This window comes from Gavia stellata, chromosome 4, assembly GCF_030936135.1.
Source record: "Gavia stellata isolate bGavSte3 chromosome 4, bGavSte3.hap2, whole genome shotgun sequence".
NCBI classification, from domain to species: domain Eukaryota; kingdom Metazoa; phylum Chordata; class Aves; order Gaviiformes; family Gaviidae; genus Gavia; species Gavia stellata.
Window position 1 is genome coordinate 28368777 of NC_082597.1, and position 22655 is coordinate 28391431.

Here is a 22655-nt window from a genome sequence, read left to right on the forward strand (position 1 = left end):
CAAGTTGCAACAATTAAATACTGGGAAAAGTTTCTGACCATTAGTATAGTCAAATATTGCAACACGTCACCCAGAGAGCCTGTGCAGTCTCCATCCTCGGAGATATCCAAAACTCAAAGTCCAAGTGCCTAAGCAACCTGATCTAAGTTGGTCCACTTTGACCAAGCAGCATTCAGGTTACCTCGCGAAGTTTCTTCCAGCCTGTATGACTCTACAAATAAATGAAGCTATTATTTGCAGTTACACATACAGTATATGATCACTTTTTCAGACAGTGTTGAACACTTCTGTAATTTCGCAACAAAGTGATTAAAATTTCTGTTCTGTCCTTTGATCTGAAGGGTACTGATGCTTTTTAAAAAAAATTAATTCCTACCTCCAGTCAACAGACTATGATATCTCAGGATGTACATAAAAATCTTAATCTTGGGAAGACTGCTATATTCAGAATTACATGTCAGTCTGAGAGGCACTCCCAACTTCCCCATTCTTGTTAAAGAATTTCCTCAAAATGTTATCTAAGTGTAACCATTGAGTTTAACCTCACCTTTGTAAAAACAATTCCTTCCATGCAACTTCTGTTATGTTTCACTTGTGGAAAAATGTTAACTTTCACAGCTTTGATAATGTAAATTAAACAGAAGATACACTTAAATGTGAAATAACTCAAGTTACTGTTTAAGTATTAAAGATTTTTCAACATGTCATCAAAAAATTCTTCTAATGCTTCCTAAGCAGTTTCAGGAAAAAGGTTTATGTTTGCATTAAGGGAACATCTGAACCTCCCACATTGGTGGGCTTGTACGTGCAAGTGAGATCTGCTGTCAATGTACTACATTTTAAAGATGCAGTTACACACATGACAGAATTCATTTTACTGGCATAGACTTTTAATCTCAAAGCACTGACTAAAGAAACAAGTTTTCCTTAAACCATCTGACAGAACTACACTGGAGTTTTGTTGGTGTAAGACACCCACCTTTATTACTTAGATTTGTAGGTTTTGACACCTAATTTAAGAAGTTACAAAGTCACCCAATGCACCTGGAAGTTATGCTGGCTAATTTTCACAAATAGGACTACTTCCTCATCAGAAGTTTTGCTCTAATTACAGAAAGTTGACCTACTGTTAAACCCCACCTTAGCCAATATGCCTTCCTGAACAAGTGGAACTACTGAGACATACCCTTACTGAGAGGTGTGGTTCCTTTTTTTAAAATCATGTTTGACAATTCCCATATTTATATGCTCAGCATTTTAAGGAATGCAAGAGCTAATTTTGCATTGAAAAAATGAATGTGCTATCCTTTCCTATGAGGATTCTCCCCTTTCTTCCCTGAAGGCATCCTGATTTTCTGAGGCTTTATCTTGATATCAACACAGCTATTTAACTCCTGTTCTTTGTAGAGAACAGGATTCACATTATAAAAAAAAAAAAAAGATAAAAACATCTACAGAAAAGGCATCCCTACAAATCACCAAAAATGGACTACAGAACACTAGTTTTATGATTTAAAAAGTTTTAGTCTTGTTTTGCATTTGTGCCGTTATTTGCTAATGAATATTTATGTTAGTAAATGCATCTTTTACAGTACCTTCCATTAATCATTGCCTATATTCATGTAGGTAAATTGTAGCTTTTATATACACATTAATATGCTCATTAAAAACATTTTTATATATGCTTATTAGTTTGACATAGCCACAGGTACGAAAACAATTTGTATAGGAACTAGAATAAAATTAAATTGCAAGAAAATGGTTACTAGACTTTAACAAAACTGCTTCAAATATGCTGGATAAATAAATAGGTACTGCATTCAAGACTTGTTAAGTGAGGATGCATCAAACATAGGAAGGGCACAGAAGTGATAACCTCCCATTGCTATCTGCCTTAATAGTTCAGGGCTTCAAGATTTCCACCTATCACACCTCATTTTTATTTATAGACTGAAACAAACAAACTTTTTTTCCCACCTATCTAAAAGCTTCCAAGATTTCAGTGTCCTACGTGACTAGAACAACACAACACTGTCTCACAAAAGCTGGTTTTAGCACTGGAAAAACCTTGGTATTGGATGCTAAAGCCAGAAACTTTCACTGGCAATGGCCCAACTTGAGGTCTTTGGATGTACACAAATCTTATACACTGCATTTACTACAAATAGTTCTCAGATTTTTTTAAAAAAAGCTTTTTCAAATTTATCTTCACACTTACTATCATCACTTTGAAAGATAAGCAAGGCTTCAAAAATCTCATGCCAAAATGTGAATCTGGGTTCAAAACCAGTTACACAATCTTGGATATTGAAATCATGTTCTTTCTGGCAACTGGCTTGTCTCCTTCCTTGGTTTTAGAGCTTCTTTACCTGAACTGTAACTCTCCGTTTTGCCACTATTCCAATTCTTGCCCTTTCTGTATTCTCAATTATGCTACACACTGCAAGTTTTAAATCTGAATTATGTTAGAGCTAAATACAGTCCTCTTAAACTGACTACTAGATAGCAACAGGAAGGTATAGCCGCTGCAAATGGAATTGCTTACTGTCTTTGCAACACTTACGTCTACTGACTATACACGAAGCAAGACATGAATCAAAGACCTTTCAGAACTTGTCTTATAACTACATCACTTGACCTCTTATTTACTTATGCTTATACAGCATTATTAAGAGTCTGGTACAAAAAACTTGTTATTTTTGTTCACCTTCTTCCCTCCTTGAATTTCAGCAGTTTTGACCGGTCTTATAGTTATGTCTCTATCAAAATTACCTACAAAACCATATCACTACCGTCACCTGCATCAGCCTTCGATACTATCAGTTCCATATCACAGGAGAAAACTATATAAAGAAGCAATGTGATTTATTCCCTGTGAAAATGAATGTTTGTCTGTCTGCCTCTACTCCTACATTTATTTATAGTCCCAACTGGATGGGTGAGAAGGGTGTGCTTTTCAAATGCTATCCAGCTGATTTTTTTTTAGCTCAGTAAAACTGAATGTTTGAGATAACATTTCTATGGAGTTAGACCAGTTTTAACTTGAAAATATTTGCAATATCTTTCATAATAAGTGTCAATTGAGACATCAGAAATTAATCAAAACTAAAGAAATTCAGTTCAAGATGTCCGTATGTATTAAGAACTTGCACTTCTAAATTTCATTCCTCATATAGTGTTCATTTAGTGGCTCAGTAGAGGGCAAATCTGTCCACTTAAAATTACAGCAACTTACACTCCCCCAAAATATTTTACTCTAAACTGAGTATTGTCTTCTATTTAATCCACTTAAGAGTGCACAATCACTTAGATCATGGGTTAATACCATGAGAAAATTATTAAAGCTTTTATGCAGTACACAGTTTTAGTGTAAAATGACAGCACAACTTAAACGTATCAGAATTAAAATCTTAAGGAATCACAAGATCTGCATGGATATTTGCCTGCTTTTCCAACAGTTTACAGTGCTACCCATCTTTGCTTTATTAGGCAATAAAATATACTGCCAGGCTTGGAAAATTCCACTCATATAGGACAGTCAATTTTGTATGGACTGAAGCGCATAAAGGAATCAATTTAAATTTACAATGGAAGAGTGCTGATTCTGTTCACTTATACTGAGGCAGGAAGAGTCTCTAGAAGGTCTGCACCATTTTGGGAGAAAAGAAAAACTGGAATTAATGGATAGAAGAAAGTTTAAAACTTAAGTCCATCAGTCACAAAAGAACAGGCAGTGCTTCTCAAATCATACAGAGGCAAGGTAAAACTGTCATTGTATCTTCTACTATTTGACAGGACAAGAGGCTATAGGCACAAAATGAAATATAGGAGGTGCCATCTGAGCATAAGGAAACACTTTTTTACTGTGAGGGTAACCAAGCACAGGCACAGGTTGCCCAGTGAGGTTCTGGAGTTTCCATCCTTGGAGATTTTCAAAAGCCACTTGCACATAGTCTTGGGCAGCCTGCTCTAGATGACCCTGCTTGAGCAGGGGGATTGGGCAAAATGACCTCCAGAGGCCCTTTCCAACCTCAACCATTCTGTGATGCCAAGATAACTTGTAGTCTAAGTATTTTCAAACATACCCTCTAAGAGCAGTGTACTGCATCAGAGTCACTTGTATTTCCTGTAAGGGCCTGAAAGAACCATGGATTACCACATACATTTCTTGAGTCCATTACTACTTGTACCAACAGAGAGGTGGTATTTGAATGTGAATTAAGTAGAGGAAGGCATAGTCTTAAAGCCTCTTGGGGAAAAAATAGTAAGATCCTAGCGCTATGGGTCTCATAGTGTATCAGTGCATCTCTAGTTCCGAAACTTGGTCCTATTAATCTCAAACATGCAGAAAATCTGTCTTATTTTAACTACTTAGACATTTTAGACATCCTTCTTCTAATTTCAGATGTTTGAAACATCACTTCTTTGATGTCTCCCACATTTAAGTCATCTCACAGCTTCCACATCCACGAAAACCTACGTTTTTAAAGTAAAAAATGAATAATACTGCACATTACATAAAGACACGAGCAGTGCATCAGCACCGTGTACACAAAACACCACACCCTAGCTCTGAAACACACAGCTGCCATGAAGCTGGATCCAACAGAGGAAGACAAGGAGCACTGGCAACTGAGTTCCTACAAGACACCCTGCTCCTTGTGAGATTTTTCTGGAAAAATCTGTCTTAAATCTAAGAAGTTTCCAACTGCCATAAAAAGAGATTACACGTACACCCCATTAACACAGACCCTCTGCTTCTTTACCTTAGGCTTCCCCAATTACTGTCTCCTAACAGGAAGTAAAACAGTCTTCCTCATTCCCACCCCCACCCCCCCCCCCTTCCTAAATCGCCCGTATCCCATCTCCTCCCGGAGCCTGCGGGGGTGAAAGGGGAAGCGATGGCCAAGGCCGGCCCTGCTCTGGGGCCAGGGCCCTGGCACAGAACCCCTCTGCGGGGAGGGCAGAGCCGGTGCTCTGAGCAGCCGGCTGGCACGGGCAAGAGGCCTCAGAAACGGGAAGCGGAGGTGGGGGAAGGGGAGGGGAGAGTCCCTCCGCGTCTTTTCTGCCTCTCCCTGCCGTCCCCCGCTCACCGTCCCCCCGCCACACACCGGGCGGGGGTGGCGGCACGCAGCGGCCGTGCCCGCCGCCCCGGCGGCAGCGGGGAGCCTGGAGAGCAGCCGCAGCCTCCACCGGACACCGGGCCCCGCCCCCCGCCAGACCCGCACCGTACAAGGAGCGGCGGGAGATGCGCCCGGGCCGGTGCGGCGGCTGGGCCAGCCCTCCCCCCGGCCTGCCCGCCGACCCTCCTCCCGCCCCCCCGAGTGACAGGCCCGGCGCCCCTGCGGTAAAAATACAAACCATGGGGCGAGAGCCGAGCTCGCCCCGCGGCCTCCCAGCTCACAGGACCGGGGGGCGAAAGGGCGGCGCGGCGCGGCCCGGCTCAGCGCAGCACCCCACCCACCCCTACCTTCTCCTCGTCGGACAGCTGCTCCTCCAGGTCCGCCATCTTCCCGTCTGGCTCCGGCCGCCGCCGCCACCCCCGTCTCCTCCCTCCCAGGCAGGAAGGGCGGGGCCCCCCCCGCTCGTTGCGCGGCTCGCTGGGGAGGCGGTGTCTCTGCGCATGCGCGCGGCGGGGCGGGGGTCCCGCTGTGGGGCGGTTAGCGGGGCGGGGGAGGGGAGCGGCAGGCGGGCGGGGGGATCAGCGGCTTCTCGGGTTTTCGTCCGTGTCTGTGCGTGTGTCTGTGCCTGTGGGGCGCGGGGTGGTCCCTGTCGTGGTGCTTCCTCGGGGGAAGCGGGGCCCTCAGCCGGTGGCTGGGTGTCGCGCCAGAGAGAGTCGTGGGGAGCAGGGCGGCAGGGCCTGCTGCACCCCTCAGGGCGTCCTCGCAAAGAACAGTGGTGGTTCCCATCGCTGTTTCCTTCGTCTGGATAGCAAAATGAGTAACTTAAGTAAGATAACTGGAAATTTGGGCAGGCAGTACTACATTTTGCCAGGTTTCAGGCATCCGCTTGGCAGCATGCCCGCTGCGGGTTGGTGGATGTGGGTGCTGGGGGGCGGCGGAGCTGAGCGTTTGGGTGGGGGCGGGTGCCGGCAGGGTTGTCTGGAGTACCCTGCGCGGTGCTGGGAGAGCTGGTAGAAAGCTCAGTTTGAAGAGTGTCTTCCAGCCGTGTGACATTGCAGGTACGCAGAGGGGCGTTTGAGATGACGGCTTGCAGGGTGTGGGAATATAACGGAAGATTGGCGAGGAGGATTGTAAACACGCTCAAGTGACTTGCAGCTGGGGTGTCAAAAACCACATATATCATACTAATTGTTGTTTGGCCTTGGACAAGTAGAACGTCTGTGTTAAGATAACGTAGGCCTGTGATAGACTTGGAGGCACTCTATTGAACATGCTTGAGATTCCTGCCCTGCTGTGGGAAAGATCAAAGCACAGTGGTAAATTACGCCTCTGCGAATCCCTGAAATACAGGCAAAAACAGCAGGTTTGGTGATCCTCTAGCATGGACCGAGCTCCGCTGTGCCTGCATTCCCACTTGTGTGCCTCTGCTCGGGTGCTGCTTCAGGGATCCCCCGGTTAGCGAGGTAACAAAAATAAATTTATTTGCATTTCATCTGTGGTTTTGTGGTTGTTCCTGTCTCCTGCCTGTGCCAGCTCACACACACAGATTGCCTGGAAGAAGACATAATAGAAATTTTGAGGAAAACTGTAGTAGAGGAAAGAAAACATTTGTGTAGCTTAAACCATGTGGGTTTGAGGCCAGTGAAATTCTGTATCCTCTTCCAACAGTGACCCTGGGGCAGATGCCCAGGGAGTGGTGAGAGAACAAAGCAGTATGTGTTAGCACTTCCTGGGAATGCTCTCTCGCTTCCAGCCAGCTGTGGCACAGAAGATGGTCATCCTCCTCAGTGATGTCATTCTAACAAGAATTGTTGAACTATTCTTCAAGGGTCAGGTAGACAGTGGGAAGTTTTGTTTTCTTCCAGGAGCAATGTCAGACTGGGAAAATGGATAAGCAGGAGAAGCTGCTTTGATAATGATCTGGTCTGGCAACAGTGAGACAGTCGCAGACTCCATTCTGCAGAAGGTGAAAAACTGCAGAGGCCTAAAAAGGAAACCAAAAGAGGGATCAGATGACCTTTTTGAGAAATCCTTTCTGTTCCTTGATTGAAAGTATAAGGAACATGGAAAATAAGTGGTGTTAGCCAAGTAGAGTGCTTGGGTTTTGTGGAACACAGGGATAAAGTCTGAATAAAATTGGGTGTCTGTAGGCTTAATCTCATTAATAAGGGTGCCAGTTTCCTGGATTATACAAGAGCAAGGGCAGAATAAAGTTTTTATTGTTACTTCAAACTGAAGGAAGTAAGGTGGAGGAATTATATGTCCAGTGATAACTCTTTGGTAACATTTGAAAAATACATTTTCTTAATGTCCAGCACATTGTACTTCCCCCCAGTTATGATGGACAAGGAAAAGCCGATCATTGACTGGAAAATGACAGGTGTCAAGATACGTCTAAGTCGGTCATGGTTAGTGGTATGAATGTAGCCAGCTTCTAGCCACAGGTTCTTGTTATGCCATAGAGTTCATCCACATCTGTCTGTCTTGTGTGAGTATTTGTACACAATGATTGATGCTGTCACATGCAATATAGCAAAATATTGCCAATATCTGTAGAATCTTTCAAGGCTATCATTCTGGATGCCATAACAGGACTGTTGCATGGAAGTGAAGGAAAGTGTTACTGGACAAGAAGTCGTTGCAGTCAAATGGATACGTGGAAATTACAATGGCATAGAAAATCAACATATGAACAAAGGATGAAAATGTACATTCATTATTTTGACTTTTTTTCAAGTTGGACAATGTGACCAATTCGGGAAAGTTGAAGAGAGATTTAAAATACCTGTAGCCATGGAGGATAAAGATAATGTACAGTAGTTTATTCATGTCAGGAACAAAATAAAGGACAACTAAACCTAATGTTTGCTAAGGCCAATTGTAGATGCAGAGTGGTGAAGTGTAGAGCAGAAAAGGTACATCTAAAGGATGCTTGGTTTTGGAACATCTCACATATATTATTTGGACTTAGTAATAAAAGGTAATGGTTTGTAGCAGGGAAAAGCATTGCACAACTTTCAGTTTCACGCAACAGGACTTTATAACTTCCACCCAGGAGTCTTAAGAGTAATTAGCTGAGAAGGTCTGTGAAATGCTCCTGTTAACTTTTAACAAACATTGGGATTTGCCAGCTAGGGGATGTTGCTTTATTTAATATGTATTAAGAGGAGAGTTCAAAAAGATAGATCTTACCAGATAAACATGAATAGTTTTCTCATCAATTAATATATCTATCTGTTGAATGTACCATGTTTACACCAGGTTTTTTCTTGAAGTGTGCTGAAATTAGCATGATGAAGTGAATGATTCAGAGGAGGACTGTGTAGTCATCGTAGATACTAATGGGAATTTTCTGTGTAGTACCCTGGCAGGTGCTTTACTGTGACCTTAGGACTTAATGGGAAAGGAATAATCATGCAGAAATATGTACTGTTCTTGCCTTGTGACTCAGTGTTTTGGAGTGCTTGTGTGTCTTTTCAGGAAGAGTATGGAAATTTCAAAGGGAATTTGAAGGAGGACTAAAAATAATCCTGAAGATGCAGAACAAATTTCAGGATGTGAGACTTAAGGATGTCAAGATTAAGAAGTGGCTTAGGAAATAGCAGTGATATCTGAGTTAGTTTGGAATGTATATGCATCTTATCTGAAGTCATACATCTTTACTTGCTGTTTTAAATTGAATACAGCCAATTTCCAGCCAGTAAATCTTTTCATACTATAAAATTCACCCACATTAGTGATCTTTTTCATGTACAAGTGTCTCTACAACATTGATCAAAGGTTAATTTGCGCTACAATCACATACAGAACAGCACAACATCCTATTGCTAACTAGCTAGATCATGTCTTAGTAGATGTCTAGCCCCACTGCACAAAGCTCACCGTGGGCTAGCAGATCTGTCTGATGAGCAGTGTGTAGTTTACTGATGCAGTGAGAGAAAACCAAATGAATTAAAAAAAAAAAAAAAAAAGCAGCTATTGAGACATGATAGAGCTACCAATCAAGTACCTTGCTATTTTCTGTCATATCTTTCTGTAATGATTCTGTAGGGCCAGACCCCCAGCCCTTGAGTAGCACTGGGAGGAAGAGCACAGCAATCCTTCCTTCAAGGTCTCCCTGCAGGGCTGTCAAAATGGCTTGAGAAAAGTGCAGTTTCTGTGCTAAAGCCATCCTCAAGACTGGCGAGGAGGCCATGAGACATAAGGGGTTTGCACAGCACGCTTCCTCTGTCCTGCACTGGCCCCAAAGATTGAGATAAATGATGCAGAAAAAAATAAATTAAATTTTCATTCTTCTTACTTGAGACAGGTGATTGACATTTGACCTATTGCATCTGTTCAGAGGACAAATTCATGAGAGGTATATTTGGTGCCTACTTGTTTAATCTGGAGGATGTACTACACTCTGTTTCCTGGGACAAAGGTGGACTCTGGCCAAGCTCTGAGCCCCGCTGAGATGGTACTCCTGGCAGTGGGACAGGAGGAATGTCCAGAAAGGTGTGGTGGTCTGTGTCCCTGCTGCCTGCTCCTTTCTATGGGAGATGTCTCCCTGCATCCTGATACCTGTTTATATAAATCCTCACATTCCTGCGGCTTGGTGGAAGGCACGCTCCAGTTCCTGAGATTCCCAAATACGTATCAGATCTTAGGGCCTTGGGAATTGCCTGCCAATCTGTGTCCGTATTTTGGGGGAGTTGGTGTTTGCAAACCTTGCAGTTTGCTCTTTGTACCTTATAGAACCTTAGCAGCAAAAGCAAATAGATCTGTAGTAGAGAAGTTGAATGTTAAATCCTTACAACAGTGTTGGAAAGAAAGCTGTGACAGGAAGAAAACTACAATAAAGTGCAACTGTAGAGCAAACCTGAGACTGAGCTAGCTTCCTTCTTAGATAACACTTAGCATCTTTTCGGCCACAACAGACATTCAAGAGAATGACTCAGTAGCCCTTCACCTACTGTGGAGGTCTCATTTAGAGTCATAGAGCAGCCCAGGTTGGAAGGAACGTTGAAAGATCATCTGGTCCAACCTTTTGTGGGAAAGGGACCATGGGTGAGATTATCTAGCACCCTGTCCAATTGCATCTTGAAAACCTCCTGTGATGGGGACTCTATGACTTTCCTGGGGAGGTTGTTCCAGTTAATGATTGTTCTTACTGTAAAAAATGTCTTTCTTATATCAAGATTTTTGTTGATACCTAGGAATTTACTGTCCTTTGGTTTCTTCGCTCATGAAGTTCAGTCTTGCTTCCTGTGGCATTTTTAAGATTGTCACAACATTCTTTATGCCTCACAACCATAATATTTTTACAAGTTTTATTAATTTTGCATCATATTCTATGTTTTTCATGGAGACTATGCATGTCATAATTATTTAGATGACAAACTCGATTTTTTTGGTCAGTTTTAGGGGGCTTTATTACCCCATTTACCCTAGAAGCCATTTTTAGGTTCCTCTTAGGATTGCGTTCAGATCTTATGCAGGCTTGCTCTGTGACTTCCTACTCTGTTTCTATTCTTGGGAGTTTTCTTGTCTTCTTTCTCCACACCGTCCCCTCCAAGAATAGTCAGCTATATATCTTGCCTTATGTAATTCAAATTCAAAGTCTTGCATTTGCCTTTCTTCTGACATGTACCTATGTTTTAGGAATTAGATACCCATGTTGTTTCTTAGATATATCTTAAAATGCAGGCCAGTAGTTTGCTTCACTGGTTCCAAGAAGATTTAGTTCTCTCATAAATTGAGAATTGAAGCAGATAAGACTCAAGAACTAAGAGTGGGATTATTTAGTTGTGGTACAGAATTTTTATTCAGGGATGGGAATGCACAAAAGTAGGGTGAAAAAGAGCAAGTGTTGAGCATTTTAGAAGAAAGGCAACCAAAGAAAGGAAATACATGTAGGTCTTGTTGGCTGGTACTCCTGCTCCAGCAGTGATAAGGAGGTTGCAGGTCTTTGAAGGCAACAGGCAATAGTGCAGCAGCATCTGCAAAGAGCTGAAGGCAACAAGGAGGTGATACGGATGAAGTGCTGCATACTAAAACATCTACTTTTGGTTCTAGTCAATCCCAAACTATCTTTTGGAAGGAGCAATGCTTATATAATCCAAATTATGTACAGATTTTCAGAGGTGCCGAAAAATTTCATGCTGTACTGATTTGAAGCCTGTAATCTTCACACGTGGGGTATGTGTCAGTAGGTTTCTCCTAACATGTTTGTTATCTTTGCTATCTTAGTATGTTAACTATTTAGAAGCCACAGTGTTAGCTTTTAAAATGTTGTCTCTACCTGCCAACTTCTTTTCTTCACCTGCCCTTTGACTTCTTGAGTGTATTGTTCGATAAAGTCAGACTTGCAAAAGCGCATTCTGATGAAAGAATCCTGATTTCCTGCCGAAATGTAAAATTAAGTACTGTCAAGCAAAGAAGATTAGTGACTGCTTATAAAACATCTTTCATTACAGAATATCTTCTCTCAATGCCAGTTTATTTAATTCTGATGCAATGTAAGGAACAAAAGCATAGTAAAAGTGCATTCTAAAAGTATTCTTGAAGTTAGCAGCCATGATGCATTGCCAGCACTGAGCTATTTTAGGGGTTTAAATTACAGCACCGGAGTTTTCAGGAAAAATGGGACAACGAGAAAAGTTTTCTCTAGCATTGTTTACAGTGTCTGTGGAAAAGTTGCTAACTTAAACATTGGTCTGTGCTACAGTGATAAATATTTTATTAATAAGTTATGTTATAGCCATGTGCTGTGACAGTGCTTTGGAAAGAACAGTGTTAGCATGTCTATTTTACAACCTGTTTTTCCAAGATAAATAAATTAGCTATAGACAGGTAAGCTAGAGGGTTTCAAGGAAAACATTTATGAATTGCATAGGGTTCAGAGAATAATCAGGGACTGGAAAATGTGAGCAATCTAATCTGGTTAGTTGTATGGCATGATTCTCTGAGCCCTTCTCCTCCTCAGAAACTGGTGGAGAGAAACTCAAGCGAAAATGGAAGTGGCTCTGTGGAAGAGCCAAAGAAGAGAGAGCATAGTTGGAGCGTAATGAACTGGATCCAGCGAGAATGGAATACGGAAGGGGATCTGGCTTTTAAAAGGGAGCGAAGAAAAAGTACCAGGGAAATTACTGAGGGTAGAGTGGGTATTAATAAAACAGGGAAGACCAGGGTCAAATAGGAGGTCTGTAAAAAGGTTTAGTAGAGTATTTAAAATGAGGTTATCTGGGGAGTAGTTTTGATACTTAACTTACAAACACCTGAGTCTGAGCTGGTGACCCTCGGCTCCCATTACATCAACAGGGAGAAATAAGCACTCCAAGGGTGAGATTCATCTGACCTAGTTAAGATGTCTGTCTTAGGATAAGATTATTGGCTGTAATGAGGTGGCTAGTTCAGACCCAGCTGTCTAAATATTAGGTGCCTGTGTTATGACAGTCAAATCCCTTTTCAGTGTTAGAAGATCAAAGGACAAAAAGGTGGCAGACCAAGGAAGGGGGACAAGGGCTGAGGCAAAAACACAAAGGACAGCTGAAGTTACAAGGCTAAGGGAAGGGAGAAAGGACTACACTTGTAATTCAGCATTGCTCTGTGATCCTCAGGGAACCTGTACTCAGGGAGGTAAATCGCACACTTATCCACAAAGGACTTTGTACCAAGAGGGCTGTATTTCTGTAGTGCCTTTCTTGCAGGCACTACCTACTCGGACATCAGGAATGCTGTACCAATAGCTATTGATAATACAAAGATAGAGCAGGATTAGAATTAACAAAGGGAGAGGACAGGCTGGGGATCAGGAAGCGGGGGAGAATCAAAGTGTAAGGGTTCTGCACGCCGTAATAGCTGAAGAGGGCCTTTAAGATAACTCTGTGCATTACAATAGCTCTGAGACTTCTCCAACCTGAACCAGCCTAGCTCTCCTTTGGTGTACGTAATTTGTTTGCTTTTGCTCCATACCAGGATAGGTTGGGAAGAGAAGGGAGGACCAGGAGAAAGCAGCAATGGTTCTAGCTGAAAGCAAATAAAACTGAAGAAAGCTCTCCCCAACCATTAACTTGTTACAGGGATAGAGCATTAACTCACAGGAGTAGATCAGCCACCTGATTTTGAAAAGCTCCATGAGAAAATACAAAAATTCCTTTCCTTCCCTCTCACTGAGCCTGGTTCCTGTTTATATTTTTAGTTATTCCTTTCTGAAAAAGTAAAGTGTAGTCTTCTATCTGGATTTATTTACTTTCATTTTAAAGGAGACATTGTCTGGCAGTTTTATTTTTCAACAGGAAATGGCAAATGTGCTGATTTGTTTAATGAAGTTGAGATTCACTGGAGGAGTCCAAATTCCTTTTACTCTCTGTAGAACTAAATATCTTATGAAGATAAAATCTCAATAAAGGTAAACCATGCAAGCAGATGTGACTGAAGGGCTGAGAATTTCTGTGCCAATGTAGAGAAAAATGCCTCAGAGAAAGTGGTACTTCATGCTGCTTAACAGTTGTGTGGGTCCTTAATTTTTGATCTTGTGTCACGTATTAGAAGAAATAGTAGGAAGAGTAGTTAGGATTTTGAAGTAAAGCGATGTAATTTTATTTTTGATTGTTTGGCCCCTGAATGATGCACAAAATTAGTACTTGAGTACACTTGCTTCTGACCTCAGTAAAAGTCCTGAATGCTAAATACTTCTGAAAATTAGGACAGTGTCCCAATGTTGATGTGGGAACATAACCTCAGCCATCTACTTTTGAAACAGTTGCCGTGTTGTGTATTGATAAAATCACATTAATCTATTAAAAGAGTTTTTGGATTTTTTTCATTCTGCACTGTTTAATGGAAGACTGGTGCAGATGGAGGTGCAATTTGCCTATAGCAATCATGTAAACCCCATCCTGCAGAGCTCACCTATGGCCTTAGAGCCCAAGATCTGCTTCCTTGGGAGATCTGTGATTTCTTGTATCTGACCAGGGATGCAGTGAAACCACCTTAGATGTAAAAGAAACTGAGGAATTTATCTTACCATTCTCTTTTAGCAAAAGTAGCCCTATATGTGACTGCAATAACTGCATTGTTCTCAATTTTCTGGTGCTCTAGAAATTAGTAGGTCTCTGTCTGACTGCAAGAGAGCCAGGATTTCACCCACCTGGATTCTGAAGTTGATGATGACCATGGGCCTTTTCGGGTAAGATTAAATGATCAGGAATCGAGGGAGGAGGTTACAGACAAACAGGCAATGTGTCTGTGGGAGGGGATGCAGTTTTACATATCTATACATTGTCTCAAGATAGCATTTATCTTGTTTGACTTCAAAAAAGCCCATTTTCTTATTTTGAGGCCTCGATTTTACACTTAAGTGGGTTATATAATGGTACAGAGGTCTGCTGCAAAGAGCAAAATTAATATCAGAAGCATAACAAAGCTCAATGCAGGAATTATCTATCCATCATTGTATTTCATGCTGGTTTTGTACTCAGCTGTGATCAGCTTCATAGGCTTCATATTGACAACCTTTTATTCAGTGGTTTACAAGGAAGAATTCCCGCCCCCTCCCCCAAGCATTTCCACCATTGATTATCTCTGTGGGAATGGGATTTTGATTAGGTTGATAATTCTGTCTATTCCTGAGAAGTTTGTAAAAAGGGAAAAAAGATGGCTTGCTTTTGTTGCAGTAAATTGGGATATAGGGATAGTTGGTCAAATTCTCCCTCAACTGGCATGAAAGACAACTGAGAAAAGTCTAGTGCAAAACCAGAGGAAATACATCCCACCATAATGTCCCCCCGAGAAGTAATCTTTTGGTTAAGAACAACTCAGAACAACAGTAACACAAAGATTAAAGGTCAAATTATACTACTTTCATTTCTCCATGTACAAGCAATACACAGAGGAGTAAAATATTATGCTTACTCTGAAAAAAATGCTGCCACTTTCCTCTTTTGGCCCTTTAGCAAGCATTTTGTGTGAACTGATTGGGAGTGGAAAATACTAAAACCAGAACTGTATTTTGGTAGTAATTAATAACTCACTAAAGAATTTCAATATCTAGATGAACTATTTTGAACCAAAGAAAATGCTTTTGATCCTGGAAAGGGAACAAAGTTTTATTCCGCATGTGCTTTAACCAGTTTTCTCATTTTTAGAGAATTGCATTTGCTATGTATCTGTGCCTGTTTTAACTCTGTTGCTGCTGTTATAATGATATCGCTGACTGATACAGATCATTAGTCTGGCAGAAAGCCTCATGTACTTTCTTTACAGATGGTAAGCTCAGGCTTTTGCAATCTGTGGAAAGTTAGTGCAAATACCGTGCTCCACTTCCTTCCTCACCAGAAGATTTTGAACTTCTGGTTTTAGCCTCTCATGTCGGATCAGGATATACAGCAAAAAAAGGAGTCTCATCCCTGTTGTGATGAGTAGGATGAGGTGATGAAAAGATACAAACAGAAGTGGCATATCCAGATATGTATGGTAACACCATCTAGTGTGATGGAAGGGGGCCTCTATTCTCACTATTCTTTTTCAAATTTTTGTGGCCCTCAAGTCAAAAGTCATTTTTAGGGAAAGAGTCAAAGGAGAGCAGCAAAGAGCCTTTATAGATGTTGCAAGTGCAACACAGGAGAATGACAAAGAGTTTTCTTGAAAATTTAGTGGTGGCAGGGATGTGAGCTTTGATAACCTATGAAAGACCTAGAAAGAACGATAATAGGCAGGAGGTGGTAAGACACAGGTGGACCACTGCTTTTGTGTGCTGCTTGCTGACATGATGACATGAAAAGCTGTTTCTAAACCTAGTTGAGCTTGTTTGCAGACCTGCTGTAACTGAGTCCAGCTTCCTCACGTGATCTGTGTCCTCGCACAGCACTGGATGTTGTTTTCTGGCTGTTCCATTATGGTTGGACCTGTATATGTTCATTTCTGGTCGTTTTTAGCTCTTCATTGCTATTTACTTGTTTCTGGGTTTGGCCTTACATGCCTTTTAGTCACAGTCTTTTCTTTGCTCTGAGTCACATCAGGTTGCTGCTGCCACCATTGCTCCCTGCCTGTGTGCTGGGAATTCTCCTGCGAGTCAGGAAAGAAAGAGAAGTTGTAGGAAAGGAGTGGGAAAATGGGAGGGTGCAGGGAAGAGGGAAGCAGATCTCATGACATGTTTTTTCCTTACAGCATATTGCCCTTCACAGTTTCTATGCAATATAGCCTGCCTCTCGTTGTGGGCTATATTCCAGGGAAGGATTTTTCAAATGGGCTGTTAATAAACCCTCAATCTAGTCATAAAAGTCTGTTGCAGACCTCTAAACTTGGCAAAGTTGGGTTTTTGTCGTGCGTGCTGTGGAGGACCTGGTGGGGTCACCTGCTGGCGACCAGCCCTGCAAGCGGCCAAGGCTGGGAGGGATGGTGGCAAGGGTGTGCTCCTGCCCACGGTGCGAGGTGAAGGGGAGAGGACTGAAATGGGCCAGGTCTATGTCAAGCTGAGGGTTTTGTTTTATCTTTTAACATCTATGGGAAGTTCTGTTAGCCAAGCAAAACAAAGCAAAAGGGAAACCAAAACAGACAGTGAAGCAGTTTCAGTGGGCGTCGATGGACTAGTTCCTCTGATGTCAGGGGAGGAGCTGGTGAAGAAGACAGAGAGGAATTTCAGTCTTGACTAAGCTGCAAAATCTGAAGGATGTGTGCTGCACACATCTGTGTGCCCAGTGTTATCTGAGACGTGCCTGACACTGTTTCGTATGGATTAAAGATTAGTGATACCAGGCTATGGGTGCAAAACCTCCAGTGAAATATGAGTCCTCACGGTAGAAAGGAATCTGGGGCAATTGGCATCGAGATTGTGATCATTCTTTTCCTGCTGCAGGATATACAGCCTTTCTTTTAGACTCCCTTTTGTACTTTAAGGCCATCTAGGTTAAGAGCTGACAACGAATGTACGTTAATCTAGTGTAGAGGGCCAAATATGATGCTAGATGCAGTGAGAGGACTCTTCAGGGTTTTGGGAGAAGGAAGCGTCAGTATTCAGTGTTCCTGAAAGGGAACATTTAATAATAGGGGACATTAAAGCAGCCAGAGAGAAGCATAAAACTGGGTGGCAACAAAATGGGAGAGCAATTCTGTGGAATCTTGACTTCTGTGAGGGCTCCTCACATGGGTTGGACCCTGGCTCTTCTAAGGAAGAGGGTTTAGAAGCAAGCCCTACATGCTTTGTCAGTGACATATGGGCAAAAAAAAGTTAATGGCTTACATTTTTCTCATAAAAATGATCAGTGCCCGTTAGCAAGGGGTGTATTTAGCAGATCCTAACCAGATACTACATTACAAAAAATAAAATGGTACTGTCCTTTTTTGCTTTATATTTTTGCTTACTGTTGTGTATACATATACATGGAATAAAAATGCATGAATGATATCTAGAGATTCTTATCTAATGTATTTTAGTGCATATTATAAAGATACCATCTAAAGACAACAAAGAGATGTTCCAGTGTAGCTGTTTTGAAACAGAATGGTTTAGAAGCCTGAGAATTACTGCCAATGTAGAACTTTTATTTGTTTCAGTTAATTCACAGTTAGTAGTTAAATCTACTAATCAAGTAGATTTATCTTTATAGGTCCATTAATTGTACAACTGTAAATATGATGCAAGACTTCCTTTGTCTGGAAATCATGTATTCCCCGATGGTAGGACTTGGGACTTCAGGCAGGTGGAGTGTGATAGTAATTTATCAGTCCTTTTTCATTAGCGTTAGGAAATAGCTGAAATAAAGACTGATGCGCGCAATCTGGTGTGGCCCTCTTTGAAGACAGAGGTGCACTAGATGGCACTGTTGGTTTTAGTTTTACTGCTGTCTTTCTCTTCTAGGGAACTCGTCTTAATTAGCTTCCTTCTGAAAACAAACATGCTGTTTCAACAGAGGGTCAGTGTACATTGTTCTGGGCTGCTGCTTTTATGTTTATAGTCATGTAATCAATATGTTGGAAGGGTAATTAATTTTTAACTTCAAGCCAATTGTAGATCAAATGCCAGTAGAGTTACTGGGTGGAGACAGTTTAATTTCTTTTGAAGCAATGATACTGATTAGCTGTAAAGGGTTTGCAGTGAGTTGCTAGAGATCCAGAAGACCTTCTGCTTTGAAATACTGGTGTTAACTTTAAAGTAACATTGTTACTGTGATACAGATTAATGACTTGTGGCGTAATTCTGATAAAGCTCCTCTCATGTACTTGCTATATTTTGTCCTGTCAATTCCTATTTCAAAGCAGCTTTATTTGCTTTGACTATTCTGTTCCTATCAAAGGGATGGTACAAAGTCAACATTAAATTGATCAAACTCACTTCCAGCTTTTCATCCCTTTTCTCTCATTACCTGTCTTCAGGGACTCTAGAGGGCTCACAGCTAAGGGTGAGATATGACTCTCTGTACAGCAGCATATAGGATACTGTAAGAAGTCGGGGGATTCTGAAATCTCTCCAACCCATATGTGTGGGGCACACTGGTGTCTTGGCCTCCCTTCCCTTTCTCCTGCTGTCTAGGGCAGCTCTGGCCATCTCTCAGGTTCCTTACGTGAAGATACTTGCTAGCTCAATACTTCCAGTCCTTTCAGCTCATCCCCTTGATGCTCCTTGTCCTCTGAGCTGACCTTTCTTGATCATATTTTCATCCCTTTCTCTCTTTCATCTTCTTCCTTGCCTCTGTTCTTCAACATTCAAACAAATTAGAATCTCAACACTCAGCTCTCCATCCCTGTCTTACGACTTTAACAACTTCTTCCTGCTCCTTTTTTACAATCAATAAATGGGCCATTTTCATGGATAGGCTATTGATCACTTCTCCAGGTGTCTGGATTCTTTCTGATCTAGTGTCTGTGCTTTCCATTACATTAAAATTTCACTACAGGCTCTGGCTGTCCATTCTTGGGCAAGTCTCAGAGCCTCTCTGCTGTCCTCATTGTCCTTGATCTCTTGGCCGACTTTTGATACTTTGATCATTTAATTGGATTTCATGCCAAGTAAAACCATGAGAACTGGTTTAATCTGAAATTAAACTTTTGTTTAGTCTAACATTAAAAAAATAAGGTCAATTTCAAAACAAAAAATATTTCCCTTTCTCTGAAAAAAGCCAGCCTTGTATTTTTGGGCTTAAACTATTAATTGAATTCAGTCTGGATTGAAGAACAATTGCTTTCCTTTTGGGTCATACTTTTGAGTAAATCTTATCAGTTAATGGGACTGTGTTACTGAGCTGTGCTGCGAACGTCTCTGATTTCTGCTGGAACCAGGAATAGCCCTCAGTATGGATGGGCACGGCCATCAGCTATTGAGACTTGTCAGATTTTTAACCTTTTCAGGAAGACAAAACATCATAAGTAGGATAATGATCAGCAGAGGTTAGGGTCCACGCCATTACATTTTCTGTCAGAAATGAATACTGTGACTAATAAAGGCAAGACTGCAGTTACTGCAGCAGACTGCTCTGTAGACTGTAGTCTGCAGTTGTTTGTAAGATATTAGATTAAGATCATGAAATTTATTCTAGTTTTGAGACAAACTAGAGATGGATATTTGCAGCATACAAGAAGATTGAAAACCCAATTATCATAACCACAAGAACTGAAAAGAAAAATCCATGCTGTCTTTCTGTCTGTTGGTTCTGCAGGACACATTTTTCCAGTGATCTTAGTCACAGTGCTTCAGAGTAGTACTTTTACCAAAACTGACCATTTTGGGAGGTGATGGGGTGGCAGTGTAATGTATACCAATGTATTTACAGTAGAGGGAGCTGATGTTCAATGAGTATGTGTGTGAGTTTTTACTGCCGTGCCAGGCTTTGTACAGTATGAGCCATTACCAGTGCGTGTGTAAGCACTGCTGAAGAAGTATCTTCTTCTCTCACCAGTTTGAGGTGCAGTACCTCTGCATCCCTTGCCCACTGGCTGCAGTCATGACGGAGCTCTCTGGCAGGGCAAGTGGCCTCAGAGAGCACTTGTTAGAAAGAGGCATCTCCCTGGATATTTTCCATGCATCAGGTTTGACATGAGGGAGAGACTGGCAATAGTGTTAGTGTAACGTTGCAAACACCGAGCCTCAGTGCATCTCCTCCTCTACCTACAGAAGTCTGATGTTTCCATCTCTCCAAATATCATAACTCCCTAATACACTGCAAACAATCTCTTTTGCGCTCTTAGCTTTGCTCTGCTCCCTGGGTTTGGCCTGGTTTCTGCCTGACCCATCTCATGAATAAGTGCTCAAGAAATTCTTTGATTTACAGCACTCTTTTTAGAAGCCAGAGATCTCTAGTTGTCTGTCAGTGCCTGGCTGGAGTATGCGAGTTATTAAAAGTTAATTGATCAAAATTAGTTAAAATAGAGATAAAGTAAGTGTGAAACAACAGAATACGTATGCATTCAAAAATATAAAGAGATACCATTCTTTTAAGTGAATTTCATTGGGTAGTGCAGGCTAAGGGATTGAAGGGTTGGGGTTCCAATTAACTTGAATTCCTGTTCCTGGCTTTGCTTTGTGGGTGAAAGCTGTCCTCCTGGTGAGGCAGCTTTCCTGGCTGCAGTGGTTCAGCTAAGGTGATCACAAAAGAATGAGTTAGGGAAGGGACATTGTCCTGAGACAAATGTAGGATATATACTTAAAAAAGACAGGACTCAGACAATTGCAGACCCATCTAACTTGTATAACCAGAAAGATCCTCAAGCAAGTTGTTAATTTGCCTTTGTTAGCACCTAAAGCCATAGTTCTCAACCTGCATCTGTCTGTGGACAAAACCTCTAAGCACGTAATGTGCTGTAGTACCTTGCTTTTCCAGACAACTTGGATTATACCACTGGTGGCTTTCTTTAGCCGTGAGCAACATTGCTGCTGACCTAGTCATTCTATAAAGTAGTACATTTTGAGAGTACCGACTTCATCCTTGGAACCACACTTAAGAAATGAGGATAGACTGGGAAGAACCAGCAAGAAGAAAGTTAAGATGTTTAGAAAATAAAGGATATGAGTAAAGATTGAAGAAAACTTATTGGCATAGAAAAGTGGAGATTAAGATGGGACATCTTTGCTTAAACATTTTCTATAAATAACGTGACAGTCATTTGTTGGCTATGTAGCCAGCACTGGGGCAAAAAAAAGGGGGTTTAGAAAAGAAATCCAGGAGAACTTTAGCACTATGCAGTTAATGAAGCCCTGAAATCCTTGTAGCTTGTACCATTGTTTTTTTAAAAGAAAATGTTAGATAAACGTTTGCCAAGGCATCTTAGGCGTGTTCATGCTATCTTAGTGACATGGGATGGACCGAGTGATCTCCTGACATTTCTTCCAGCCCTATATTTCTGTGCAAGTGCTTTGAAATCTATTGATGAAAAGCACTCTCTCCAAACTGGGTAGTACTATTCATTATACTTCTTCTTAGCATAGTTACAAAGGAAAACTTATCTCCAGAACTGTTTTTTTTCTGTTCATTCTCTGGTCAGCTTTCCTTCTCAGGCCTTGGTGCTAGGCATTATCATTGCGGGCTGAAATTGTCACTAGCTGTTTAAACAGAGGAGTGTTTGATTAGAAGCATCACTAAAGGAAAAAAGGAGGCTTTTACAATGACATTTCTGTTAGGGAATTCTCCCAATGTTTCAGTATTTCCTAATCACGAGCAATTTTGGTTTTAACTTCCTTAACCAGCCCTCCTCAGAGTGATTGATTTTTGAGCTGTATGCTGTGGTCCATGTTACTGGTTAGTACCTTTATGTTGGACAATGTACTGATGTTATCTCAGCTGATCACAGAGGTAGGATGGGTTTGCCTCTTTTTCAACAGCCTTTTATCAGTTTTCCCTTGTCTTGAAGTATAAATTATTGTAGACTGAGGAACATCTCTCATATTCTGTAAGTGTAGCTTGGCCCTGTGGGAAGATGTATTATATATTCAATCTGTATCTAAAGAAAACTCGCTCCACAACATAAGCGTCTGAAGTTGTGAATACCTTTCACGTACATGAAAAATACAAGGCTGGCATTGCAAAACATAGATAAGCCAAAGCAGCAGCACTCCTCGTTCAGATCCCCTGTATCTGACTGACACAGCTTACCTCTCAGTTCTGCTTTACCACTAAACAGAAGTTCTCTTGCAACTGTGCAAGTCTGTCACTTTATGCTTAGATATTTGGAGCTTGCAATACATCTGGGAAACGAAAAAACACTGGGAAACCTTTCAGATCTTGAAGGAGTTGAACGCTTCAAACAGATGGCTTCTTTCCAGAGAAAGCTCTTCCAGCTTTCAGAAATGCTCCTCATAAAATTTGACCTAGATGTTAGGGGTAGTATATAACTAAGTAAGGGGGGGTGGGGAGAGTGATATTAAACTTGTAGAAAATAGCATTGGGTACCTTGAGCAGTAAAATCCTTTCATCTCATTGCAGCCTCTAATTTCCTGATTGTGGCTGAATGTATGAATGATGGGCAAAGTTTCTGTATTCTCATTCAGGTGGTAAAGGAAGTTTTTTATTTTTAGTTTTCACTGAAATGAGACCTTGTTTGTCTGAATTCAGGTTGAAA

General features: G+C 41.5%; 1 protein-coding gene across 1 annotated transcript in view; it reads right to left on the reverse strand.

The window, feature by feature from the left end:
* CAPZA2 (capping actin protein of muscle Z-line subunit alpha 2) overlaps positions 1-5514 on the reverse strand; it is a 33088-nt gene extending 27574 nt beyond the window's left edge. The window contains exon 1 of the mRNA XM_059816443.1: positions 5471-5514. Coding sequence (XP_059672426.1) covers positions 5471-5509 — 39 coding nt within the window. The 5' untranslated portion in view covers positions 5510-5514. The remainder of the gene's footprint in view (positions 1-5470) is intronic.
* Between the last annotated feature and the right edge of the window lie 17141 nt (positions 5515-22655).